This window comes from Rhinolophus ferrumequinum, chromosome 19 (genome assembly GCF_004115265.2).
Source record: "Rhinolophus ferrumequinum isolate MPI-CBG mRhiFer1 chromosome 19, mRhiFer1_v1.p, whole genome shotgun sequence".
Classification (NCBI taxonomy): Eukaryota; Metazoa; Chordata; class Mammalia; order Chiroptera; family Rhinolophidae; genus Rhinolophus; species Rhinolophus ferrumequinum.
In genome coordinates this window covers 17,042,356-17,055,016 of record NC_046302.1, presented here as the reverse complement: position 1 = coordinate 17,055,016, position 12,661 = coordinate 17,042,356, and the positions used below count along the sequence as shown (strand labels likewise).

The following is a 12,661-nucleotide window of genomic DNA, read 5'->3' as shown; positions in this document are numbered from 1 at the left end:
ATTCGCTATACTGGTATGATGCTGAAATTGCTATATTTGGCTTATGTGCAGGGAGAAGTAGAAAAAAATCAGTTTACAAACATAGGGAGAAGAATAAAGTAGATCCACAAAGAAGCAAAGATGAGGACCATTTAGGCCTGGAAAGACTGAGAGAGTATCACTTGTTCATCAGAGGTTAGCAACTCCTGGTTTCAGTCCCTCTTGATGCCCAGCTAGACTTTCTGCTCTTGACTAAATTGGCTTACGTTGGTTTCTGTTTCTTGCAACAACCATAACAATACACCTAAAACTTTGGCAATGGTTATAAATACAAATAGGAATTTCCTAAAGAAACTATTAGAAAAAGGAATTCAACTGTCTATTAGAGTGTGTGTGTGTGTGTGTGTGTGTGTGTGTGTGTGTGTGTGTGTATCTCCAGGAATATAGGCTAACATAACATTAGAAACTTTATATGATACATATCAATCATTAGCTTATGTATTAATAAAATAAAAGCTATAAAATAACCTCAACATATACCAAAAAAGCACTTGATAATATATGAAAAACATTCATTCCTAACAAAGTTTCAAAACCAGATTGCCTAGATGATTTTATAGGTGATTCTGACAAAGGTTTAACTATAGTGACAAGATTACTCTATTTCAATTCTCTTTATAGTCTGATTACTTCCAGGAGAAAGTTCAGTTTGGTGAATGAGTATATATTAAGTATATATCATTGGCACGAGGCTCAGAGCCTTAAGCAAGTAACAGTAAGTAAACAGAATTTTATAACATTGTTTTGTGTTACTTTGTTTATTTTTATGGTTACCTTTCATTTACGGGAAGTGATTCTGTTCCCCCCCTTCGCCCCCGTCTTCTATAATGGTAAAAGGTTTCTTTTTTAACTAAATTTACAACTAAAAAGTGAAACAATTTAAGAAAAATGTTAAGTAAATAAAAACACATGTAGAAATTAAGTTAGCATTTAAAAGGTTATTACATTAGTGAATAAAAAGATGCTGTCTTAACATGATAGAGTATTCATTTTAATCAAAAGTTAATACCATGTTTAAAAAGGAATTATCTCTATGGAAAACTGGCAAAGGACAAGTATGCTTGTCATCTACCTAAATTGCTCTGGCTAAGTCACTGAGACCTGAAATAGATGTGAGGTGTGATTACTGCTGAGAAAGAAACCAAATCATCATTATTTAGAAATCTGTGATATTTTATCAAGTCTATGCTTTGCACTTTTTCACATTTTAACCTCTCTGAAATTGAGATACATCCTAGAATCAGTGATTTGTTACAGTTTGTTACTGTCTCCTCCTTTTGATAGTATGTAAAATAATTACCTATCTTACATTTAATAATAATGATGTCTTTCACTCAATGAAACATGGTAGTTAACAATATACCAAGGGTGCCAAAAAAATGTATATAAGTGGACACTTTGGTCAACATTGCTCAAGCAGTAGTTCACCATAATCAGAAGTGTCTGGATGCTGATGGTATATATTGAGTATTACAATTTTAATAGTGTTTTTCCTTTCTTAAAATGTATGCACATTTTTTCAGCACCCTCTGTATATTTAAGAATTTCAAAACAATTAAGAAAATTTTATGGGCCGCCCGGTGGCTCAGGCAGTTAGAGCTCCATGCTCATAACTCCTAAGGCTGTTGGTTCGATTCCCACATGGGCCAGTGGGCTCTCAATCCACAAGGTTGCCAGTTCAATTCCTAGAGTCCCACAAGGGATGGTGGGCTGTGCCCCCTGCAACTAGCAACTAGCAACGGCGACTGGACCTGGAGCTGAGCTGTTCCCTCCACAACTAAGACTGAAAGGACAACAACTTGACTTGGGGGAAAAAAAAAGTCCTGGAAGTACACACTGTTCCCCAATAAAAGTCCTGTTCCTCTTCCCCAATAAAATCTTAAAAAAAAAAAAAATTTATTGACCCAATAGCAGTTCAGTAAAATGGCTGGGTAAAAGACACTAAATATATCATAATCAATAATATTCCTTTGTATCAAAAATCATGAAATAATCAAAACAAAGGTCCTATTCAGGATGGCAACTAAAATTTTAGAATACCCAGAAATAATCTCAGTGAGAAATATGTATGGTCAAGGTGATAAAATCTATAAAACTTTGTCAAAATACATATTTTAAAAATTCTGAGTGAAAGTTACTTAATTTTTGATTGGGAAGATGGACTATCATGAAGATTTTCTTTTCAAATTAAGTTATAAGTTCAAAATATTTTCAGTTAAAATGGCAATGGAATACAGAGGAGTGTGGAGTTACTTGAAAAGTTATTCTAAAAATCATATGTAAAACTAACTGGTTAAAATAGCTTAGGAACTTATTTTAAAAGAAAACTAACAAAGGAGGAATGGTTTTTCTGGGCTATTAAAACATACCACATAACTATAGTTCTATTATTAAACTAGTGGAATAAATATATCTATAATGGAATACAATAGTTCAGAAATAAATGCAATTATATATCACAATTAACATATGATATTAAAAATAGCATAATAAAAAAAGAAAATAGCATAATCAATAAAGACAAGTTTATTTAATAAATGATGTTGACAGACTTATTTAGCTATTTGAAAAAATATAGTTAGATTCTCATCTTATTCAATATATCAAAATACAAGTCTATTGGAATTTTAAAAAAAGAAAGAAAAAACAACAAACCATGGTGGGGGTAGGGGAAGGGGACAAAAAAAAAATAGAACTATATATCAAACTTTTGAAAGGCAGACTTTCTAAACATAAAAATAACAAAAGAAATTCTTTAAAAAGTCGCAGATTTGACAGAATTGTTTAAAAGTAAACATTTTGATTGTCAAAAATACACTCAAAATATTTAAATAAAGAAAAACAGGAAATTTTTTTTCAATTATAAAACAAAGGTTAGTATCCTTAAGACATACGTGTATATACATACATGTATATGTGCGTGCGCACATGCACATATATCTAACAAGTTTGCAAACTCATTCTAGAAAAAGTACTACATACCTCATTGCTGAATATCACTAGTCACCTTTGAAATACTCCCCTTGGGAAGCTATGCACTGACGCCAGTGCCTAGTCCACCCTTCAAAGCAATTTTGAAACTATTTTTCTGGAATGGCCATCAGAGCTGTCGTCATATTACCCTTGAAGTCCTGAATGTCATCAAAATGTCTTCCTTTCAACATTTCCTTTATCTTTGGGTAAAGAAAGAAGCCATTGGGAGCCAGATCAGGTGAGTAGGGAGGGTGTTCCAATACAGTTATTTGTTTATTGGCTAAAAACTCCCTCACAGACAATGTCATGTGATCTGGTGCATTGTCGTGATACAAGAGCCAGGAATTGTTGGTAAAAAGTTCAGGTCGTCTAACTCTTTCACGCAGCCTTTTCAGCACTTCCAAATAGCAAACTTGGTTAACTGTCCATTTGGTACAAATTCATAATGAATAATCCCTCTGATATCAAAAAAGGTTAGCAATATCATTGCAACAAGTTGTGAACTTAATTGTCAGAACTTGTGTGTGTTTGTGTGTGTGTGTGTGTGTATACACACACTTGTATAATATTCTCATACAAATCAGTAAGAAAAGACCTAGTTGATAAATAGGCACAGATCATAAATTAATTCATAGAAAAAGAACAATAACTAGTTAACAAACATAGAGTAAAATATACAACCTTGTAGTAATCAAGGATGCACATTAATACAACCATGAGATAAGATGTTAATAATGACACCCAGTGCTGGGGAGAGTATGATTTAAAAAGGGACATAAACATAGTGGGAATGTAAACTTGCATTGCTATCTTGAAAAACAATTAGGCAAAAGTATTAAAAAGTGTTTAAAATGCTTTGACCCACTTCTGAGAATCATTTCTAAGGAAATAATTCTCAAGGAAAAACTGTATACATAAAAATGTTTATAGTAGCACTATTTATAGGATGAACACAGTAATGGCTAAATAAACTATGGTAAACTTCTGGAATGGAATATTATGCAGGTGTTAAAAGTTATGTTTAAGGAAAAATGCTTATATAATTATGTAAGCTGAAAAAAGTATATAAGAATTATATACATCATGTATAATCCTTTTGCAGCGGAAAACAATTAAAAGAAAAACTTGGAGTTTTTCAATAGTGAGTGGTAGGAATGTGGGTGATTTTTGGTCTCTGTTTTACTTTTCCTCATTTTCTAAAATTTAAAAAACAAGCATGTACTATTTTTATACTGAAAAGAAAAATATGATTATTGCTTTTAAAGTCCTAGCCTGTGACCTAGGGCATGTAGCAATGACAAGAACACATAAACAAAAACAAATGTATAAATTCAACTAGCAGACTATTTACACTGCAAATAAAAACGGGTAAAAGTGCATAAAGTGTCCTGGTTAGGAAAGAATACGTAGAGTGTATATGGGTAATACTTACATGTTGATGGTTGGGTGTGAGGGATCAGTGCCTCTCTTCCAGTTACAGAAATTTTAGGGAAGATGTTATACTTCAGGAGGTTTTTGAATGATGGAAGGGAGGGAAAAATGGTGAAATGCCAGAAACTGACATTTTTCTGTTTGCAGGTGTTTGGTTGGTATGGAAGTCTTAAAGTTGGGACTGAGATTAGTAACAAATGTTGTGATGAACGCAAAAAGGGAAATAGACATTGGGTAAAGAGCCAGTCACTGCCAAAAAAGGCAATTCACCAATTAAGGGCCCTAAAGAGGAAGATGTAAGAACCTAAAAAGCAATGGGTCAGAGAGCACATTTAGCCTTGGAACTCAGTGGAATGGTGCTGGGTCGGATGGGGAAATTTGGATAGGAGACTGTTGCAATAAATGAGAGAGTATGTGACCAACTATGTGTTTCTGTTATTATCTCCTTAATCTGGGTTTCCCTCTCTTGCTTTGGTCACACATCCAAAGCAAGGGGCGGGGGACACAAACGTAACAGTCCCTACCCTTGGAATAGATTGTAATATTAGTTATTTGCATGCTTGGGCATGTGAGTGTGGTAACAGTAGGGTCCCCAAAATGGCAATGGCATAGAGCAGGGAAGCAGTTGTTTTACAGAAATCTGTTTCTCTATTCTGTTTCTAGGGTCAATGCAAGTATTTTTGCAGTTGAATGGAACAGCAGCTTCTAAGAAATAAAAAACAGATGTTAGAGGAAGGCATTCCAGGCTGAGTCAGGAGAAGCCCTTCAGGGCACACTGTGCTCAAGCTTGCCTTATTCTCTCCTTGCTGTAGTCTTGATAGTTGCAGGCATCACTAACTCTGTTTTAGTGGCACCAAGGCTGTAGTAGATCTAAAAAGTCAAAATACACTGATTCCCAAGCCTGAATGTACTGTGGAAAGAAAAGAAATGCTTGGCTGAATTTAAAAGGAGTGCTCTTACGTAAAGGAACATATTCTACCTGATTCACTTCTCAGATGTAGAAAAATATGTACATATAAACTACTTTGGGGTAAATATTAATCATACAAAACCAACCTCTTAAAACAGAACTGAACATAAATTTTCACAACTTTCTGTTTACTAAAGTTGCTCATAATCAAATGAAGTTGCGCTACATTAAAAAAAATTTATGGTAAACATAGTAAGTTATGGTAAACATAGTAAGTACTTTCTTGGAAATGTTAGCTAAAGTTTCTATAGGAACTTAGCTACATCACATTCTTAACACATTTGTGGTATGCATTTTTGAAATTACATGCAATTTATGGCACTGAATTACAATTGATATGCAATTTACAGTATGTACCTGAATTTTTGGAATATTTTTTAGACAGAATAGACATGACTATGCACCAAATGAGAAAATATAAAAATGCAGGTAAAAATGTGTTTATATGGGAATTTGATAACTTTATAATAATTTTTTAAATCTGGAAGCATTCCTTAATTAAAAAAAAATATTTTACATTTGTTTTATACAAACTTTTGTTGAAGACAGTAAACATGAGTTAATTTGCCATTCCTTTACAATGCTCCATGTGGACAGCTTTCATCTATATAGGTTAATATTAAAAAGTATAAAAGGTACTCTCAACATGTATCTATATACATACTTTACTATGAATAATTCTTTTCCTGAAATCCAACTGCTTTATTTATCTTTTGCTGAGAAATTACCCCAAAAACTCATTGGCTCAAAGTAACAACCATTTTATTATTTACTCATGAGTATGCAGTGCTTGGAGGGATTAGCTTGTTTCTGTTCCTTGTGGCATCATTTGGGGTGTTTCAAATGGCTAGGGACTGCTGGAATAGCTCAACCTTGGTCATAAATCTGGGATCACTGTTTTCAAGGTCTGCTGAATTCCCCAGTCATCCTCTATGTGATCTCTTCATGTGGTTAGTTAGCTTAGGTTTCCTCACACCACGGTAATCTTAATTTAGTTGGACTTCCCACAGTACTAAATGGTTAGTTGCCAGGCAAATTCTCAAACTTTAGGCCCGATGCCGACGCAGTGCCATTTTTGCTGCATTATATTGGTTAAAGTGGGACACAAGGCCCCAGCCCAGACTCAACATAGGAAGGAATTCCATAAGAACACGTATGCTGGGAGATATGGCTTATTGGGTGCCATCTTTGGAGGCTAGCTACCACACCAATGCTTATGAAAGAAATACCATAAACATTAAACTAATTTCTATTTCCTACCAAATAACCAAAAGCAAGGAAGGCTCAACTTAATTATCTTTCACTATACACAAGTCTACATCCAAATCTTTCTTATTTTTCCATAATCTTTCCCAAATATGCCTCATTCAAATTATTTCAGTATTGCAGTCTCTTCATTAGGTTCTAGAATGAGTCTCATCGAATTAAACATTTCCAGACGTTTGAATTCCAAAACCAGAACAATTAAGATATAACTAACTTAATCTATATATTTGCATAGAGTGACAACTTTGTAGTTTTTAAATTTCTGAGTAAGAACAATAAAGACCGTACCATTTACTATTACTCTTTCTTCTTAAAAGAAAGTCCATTTAGTTTTCTAAAAAAAAAGTAGTAAAGAGAATTTCAGGCTGAAAAACAGTCTTAAATTAGAACTGCTTACTTTATGAAAACATATAGTAATATGTCTTTATTCTTCTAATTTTGGCTCTCGTCAGGAAAACTCCATCAAGAACTGCCACTGTTTCTTGGACCTAGTGTTTGGAACCTCTAGTGAAGTCACTGTTACTGAACATTGTTAAGGACCTTTTTATTCTGAACCTTGGTAAAATCATTTCACATCTTTCCTTAGGGACTCTAATCATACTGATCACATTGCAAATTTTATAATTCCTTCTTCTACATGCAATCATTTACATCTATGCTAATGTAAATAATACTATTATGAAATACTTGTTATTGTATAAGAATTGGATAGTGTTAGCATACTCAGCACTTACAAGTGGGGAAATTGAAGTCAGACTGCTTCTGTTCCAATGTGGGTCTGTCACAACCTTTAGCAAAAAACTTATCTTTCTGCACTTCAGTTTCCCTAGCTGTGATGTAGGTATAATCATAGAAGAGATCTCTTGAAGTTTTAATAAATACTATGTATAAAGTACATGGATTAGAGCTTAGCACATGGTAAGCACTCAGTTTGTAAAATTAATATTACATTTTTATTATATTTGTACATGATAGCAATATTTTGCAATTGACTTAGGATCTCAATATATATCTTATTGGTGATCTCAAATATCCACAGTGCTTTTGAAAAGATTAGTCACATTTAGACAATAGAATTTTAAAGTAGGAAGGAACTTTAATGTCATATGATTCTACCATAATACAGGTGAGAAGTTTTCTATTTAAAAACAAAACCAAACATTGATACAGAGCCCAGACAACTAGTGAGGGGTCACAATCATCAGATTAACCTTGCAGATGAGTAACATATATAGACCCCACATATTTTTCTAGTAACTTTGCCAGAATGGTTTTCAGTTTCACTTACATTTATCAGTGCCACTCATGTTATTGTCGTAGCTACCTGCACTTTTTCGTGTGTCCAAATGGAAAGCAACATAATGCTCATAATCTCTGAGAAACAACAAAATTCCTAAGAATACCTAAAAATGGTAATAAAAAAGGACAAGCAGTGTTTAGGAAATTTAGGGCAACTGCCAGATTTATTTTAAGCCCTATGCTTAAAAATAAATTTAATTCACATGACTGGTTTAAAATACTGGAGCCAAGAAAAGTCATTGCAAAAGCATCTAATGAAATACCTGAATTTTGTCTAGCTGTTGTCTTTGATACAATTTTTCTGAACTTACTTCCTATCTTGATTTACACAGTGGATTTTATATCTAAGTATTCCTTGAAAATAGAATAGTTGTTTTTCAAACAACCTAACATTTTCCTAACCTCTGACTCACATCAGAAAGTTGGTGGACTGTTCAGATGCTATATAAAGCCTTTTTATGTAGAAATAAAATTGGTTTTATCTGTAGCATTTTCCAGTGTGGGGTAAAACATCCACGTTTTCTATTTCTAGCAACCCTTAATTTGACCTTTGAGCAAAATTATGATTGATTACAAATAAATTAAGGTAGATTTCCTACTGAAAGCAGTGAAGAACATTATCAGCAGGTTGAGTAACAAGTCTTTCATGCTCTCCCACACCACATTCAATGAAGCAATTGAATTAGGAGGAAATGCCTATTATTTACATGTTCTATCTACATTAGTTCTAGTAAAATCACAATTCTAAGTTTCACTGAACGTTTTGAAATTGAGACGGGAGGATTATACATCAAGAAGAGAACTACAATGGGAGTGTTAATGGTGTAGAACTAGTATGAATAGCTTAAAAATAATGATTTTTTTCTATGAGATTTTCTTTTAAACTAAATTGAGCTTGGCTTCTATTGACTATATCTTCCGGAGTGATTATTTTAATGCTCCTCTGACACACACGATCGGTTTAGGAGGGCTGAGTACTGCATTGCTTTGTAATTTTCCCAGGAATCATAGACGTTGTGAGGTTCATGGAGGACCGACGACGAAGTACACCAAACCCCGTTGATGCTAAAATACTGGTGCTTGCAAGCAAAACAGCGTCCTGCCTAAAAAACAAAAACAAAAACAAAAAAAACCTGTCTCCAAAATAACAGCAAGCACCCTTTCTTTCTTGTCAGAATTCTCCAGACGGCTGCAGCCCAGAAGCAGCAGAGCTCGGGCAGCTGCTAGGACGCGAACAGAGGCAGCGAGAGCCCCCGCCCCCGCCCGGACCTCCACGGCAGCTCTGGAGCCCTGTGTGGTTCCTCCAAAGCCTGCCTGCCAAGGCAAGGGCTGTGCCGCCTGCCGCACCCTGTCGGCTCCTCCCCGCTGCCAGCCTTCCCAGTCGGTCTGCTAGGCCAAGGGCGCGCCCCGCCCTCCATCCCACTCCGCCCCGCTCCGCCCCGCCCTGCGGAGGCGCCGGCGTATGTGCGCGCGCGCGCGCGCGCGCGGGGCCAGTCCGGTTCCCCTTCCGAACGTCCGCGCCCCGCATGCGCAGTCCGTGCCGGCGGTCTCCGTTTGTTTGAACAGGAAGGCGGACATATTAGTCCCTCACGGCCCCCCTCGCCCCACCCCCCCAGGCATTCGCCGTCGCCACTCGCCCTTTCCGCAGCCGGGGCCGCAGCGCGTCCCAGAAGCTCCCCCATCAGCAGTCGCCGGGACCCGACTCGTCTTCCTCACTGCTCGCTCTCCAGCCTTTCCCTAAGTCTCCATCGGGCACCGACCTCGCCCTGCCCCGCCGGACACCGCGGCAGACGCCCCAGCAGCGACCGGACAAAATGGGAAAGTGAGACTATTCCGCGGGGACCAGGTCTTGGTCGGGACGAATCGGTGCGTCGGCCCGGGCCAAGCAGAGCCAGGGATGCGGGGATAGACCGCCTACAGCGCTTCAGAGCGGAGCGGGCCCGGCCCGTGGCCCTAGCGGCGGCTGCGGCAGCTGGCACAGCTCCGCACCCGCCCTTCGATTTCGCCTTTCCTCTTCTCCCTCCCCTGCTGCCCGGAGGAGTCTCCACCCTGCTTCTCTTTCTCTCCCCGCTCCTGCCCATCTCGGGATCGGGAATCCTCCATGGCGAAGGCGGCTGGGGCCCGCTAGGCTGAAGCACCTCTCCGGAGCGACGAGGCTGGTGGCAACGGCGCTGTCGGCTGTCGTGAGGGGCTGCCGGGTGGGATGCGACTTTGGGCGTACGAGCGGCTGTGGGTCGCAGTTGTCCCCGGCCCGGGGTTTGGAGAGCGGAGATCCCCTCAGTGAGGGGGAAGAGGGGGAACCGGGCGCACCTGGTGACCCTGAGGTTCCGGCTCCTCCGCCCCGTGGCCGCTAACCCACCGCGGGAGGAAGTTGGTTGAAATTGCTTTCCGCTGCTGGTGCTGGTACGAGGATATTGTCACTGTAGCGGCAACATGTCGACTGGGGACAGTTTTGAGACTCGGTTTGAAAAAATCGACAACCTGCTGCGGGATCCCAAATCGGAAGTGAATTCGGATTGTTTGCTAGTAAGTAGCGCAGTTCTCTTTTGCTTGTCTGTGCTTCTGTACGTATTTGCCTTCCTCTTGCTTTCAGTCTAGTCATCTGCAAAACAAAGTTTCAGGCGTGCATAATCTTGGACAACACCAAAATCTGTTGTTTTTCCCCGAAGAATCTTGGAGAACTACTGAAATCTCATGCCGTGGCCCTGTTTATAATTGGACTGACTGTACTAACCACTCTCGTTCATCATTACACAAAAGATACTTACAAACCTCTATTGCAGGCATCATATAAAAAGTTACCACGTCAGAGTTATTACTACATATATATAGTTTGTTGAATGGAGGTTTTAGTAATATTAATCTTTGTGATTGGTTTGACAGTATTATCGGAAAGACTACTTTTCATTTACAGCGATTTAGCTCCTAAGGGTTTAGTTTTTAGACTTGGAAGTGACAACAGAGAATCGATATTGAGGAAGTGATTTTTGAGCCAAAATGTCACAGGTGAACTGAGTTTGAAGGAACTTTTTGCTGGACTATAAAGTGTAAAATCCCAGGGAAACTGATAATAGGTCATCACAATATTAACGTCTTTTACAATACTGTTGGTTTACAAAAGTACTGCGCAGATATTTTATTTGCCTTTTTTGGTAGTGGTGTGCTTAACATTGTCACTTTTAAAACATTCTAAAGAAGATTTTGTGATATGAAAGGACAAAATTCTATTTTAAAAATTCATCAGTGATTTGCTAGCATAGACAGACTGGAGTTTTTAAGTTTTATCAGTTTCCTCCAATACCAATAGTTGCAAACTGTAAGCGAGTTTCTCCTTTTACTTTACAGATCAACTGAAAGTTATATAAGAATTCTATTTTAGTCCAGACAAAAACCACATAATCTCTAAAGTTGCAGGGAAAATGTGTATGGATAGTAATTTACAGCCTCCTCAGAATTAATGTTAGATGTACACAATATTTGGAATTAAGATTAAGTGAAGAAAGTACTGTTATGCCATTCAGAGAAATTAATGCCATTTAAAATCTCTTGAATCAGGAAAATCATGTAGTTTAAAATTAACATGCATTTTATTTTAGTCTGCATACCGCTATATATTTTAAATGTGTATGGTTTTACAAGAAAATTTTTCCCCCCAAAGCTTTCAAAATTACTGTAAACATCCTTGACTATGAAATGAGTCTGGTGAATCGTATGTTTGAAATGTGTACCCCACATTGTGGGTGCTCTTCAGATTGAAAAACAGAAAAGAGGGTTGATGCTTAATACAATTTAAAACATTTTATTGAATGAGAGAAGTGGAAGGAGTTAGAACACATCTTTCTAGTAAGGTTTTCTATAACTTCTAAGAAGTTTAATTCTTCTTTTAGTATTTATCTAATTCCCATATAGTATCTTTGATTTTACTTTGCCTTTTGATCTCCTTATTCCATGAAGCAGCATTACAGGAAGGGTATAGTCTTTTTTTTAAAAGCTGTCTCCTAGCCTCTTGCCATAGCTTCATGTGGTGGGAACCTCACAGATTTATTGAAGTGTGAAGGATCCAAGGAAATGTAAGTCATGGACTCTTTCCTTGAAAGTCTAATCTATTTAGGAAGACAAGTCCTAATCTCACATGTACATACACAGAAACGAGGCAAAACACTTTACAGATTGAGAAAATATGTGATAAATTTCAAATAGTTGTTATGGATAAATATGTTTTTGGATATTGAAAAGCAATCACTGAGTTGAGCCAGGGTATGCTTTATGATGGATAGGATTTAGAGAGAGATTATTTAGAGGGAGAGTGGAGGATAGCATGAATACGTAGAGGGTGGAGACATGACTGGCTATGACATGTTTAGGGGAACAGAAGGTAAAGCTGGAAGGATAAATTGGGGTTAGAGTGTGGAGGATTTAATAGTTAGGCTAATGAATTTAGATTTTCTTCAGTGTGTTGTGTCTATAAAATATTTGTAAACAAGACTGTGCCAGGATGAATGAGAAGATGAATCTGGTGGCTATGTGAAGGTTGGGTTATGTGGAAAGAGAGGAGAGATGAGGTGAGATTGGGGAGTTTTAAAAAAATTAATAGTCCAGAAATGATTGAAGCCCAAAATTGGGGTATAGAATGGGGGAGGAGGAATTGATGGAACCTGATTGGCAGGGTTGGGGAGGAAAAGG

General features: G+C 37.5%; 1 protein-coding gene across 3 annotated transcripts in view; it reads left to right on the top strand.

Annotated features, from left to right (window-relative positions):
- Positions 1–9,595: 9,595 nt before the first annotated feature.
- The window catches only part of ROCK1 (Rho associated coiled-coil containing protein kinase 1), a 141,464-nt gene continuing 138,398 nt past the window's right edge, over positions 9,596–12,661 (top strand). For 2 of the 3 annotated variants that reach the window (XM_033087414.1, XM_033087412.1), the window contains exon 1: positions 9,659–10,504. In XM_033087414.1, the coding sequence (XP_032943305.1) occupies positions 10,412–10,504 (93 nt within the window). In that variant the 5' untranslated portion in view covers positions 9,659–10,411. Of the gene's footprint in view, positions 10,505–12,661 lie in introns of all 3 variants that reach the window. The other variant, XM_033087413.1, reaches the window with a different exon arrangement.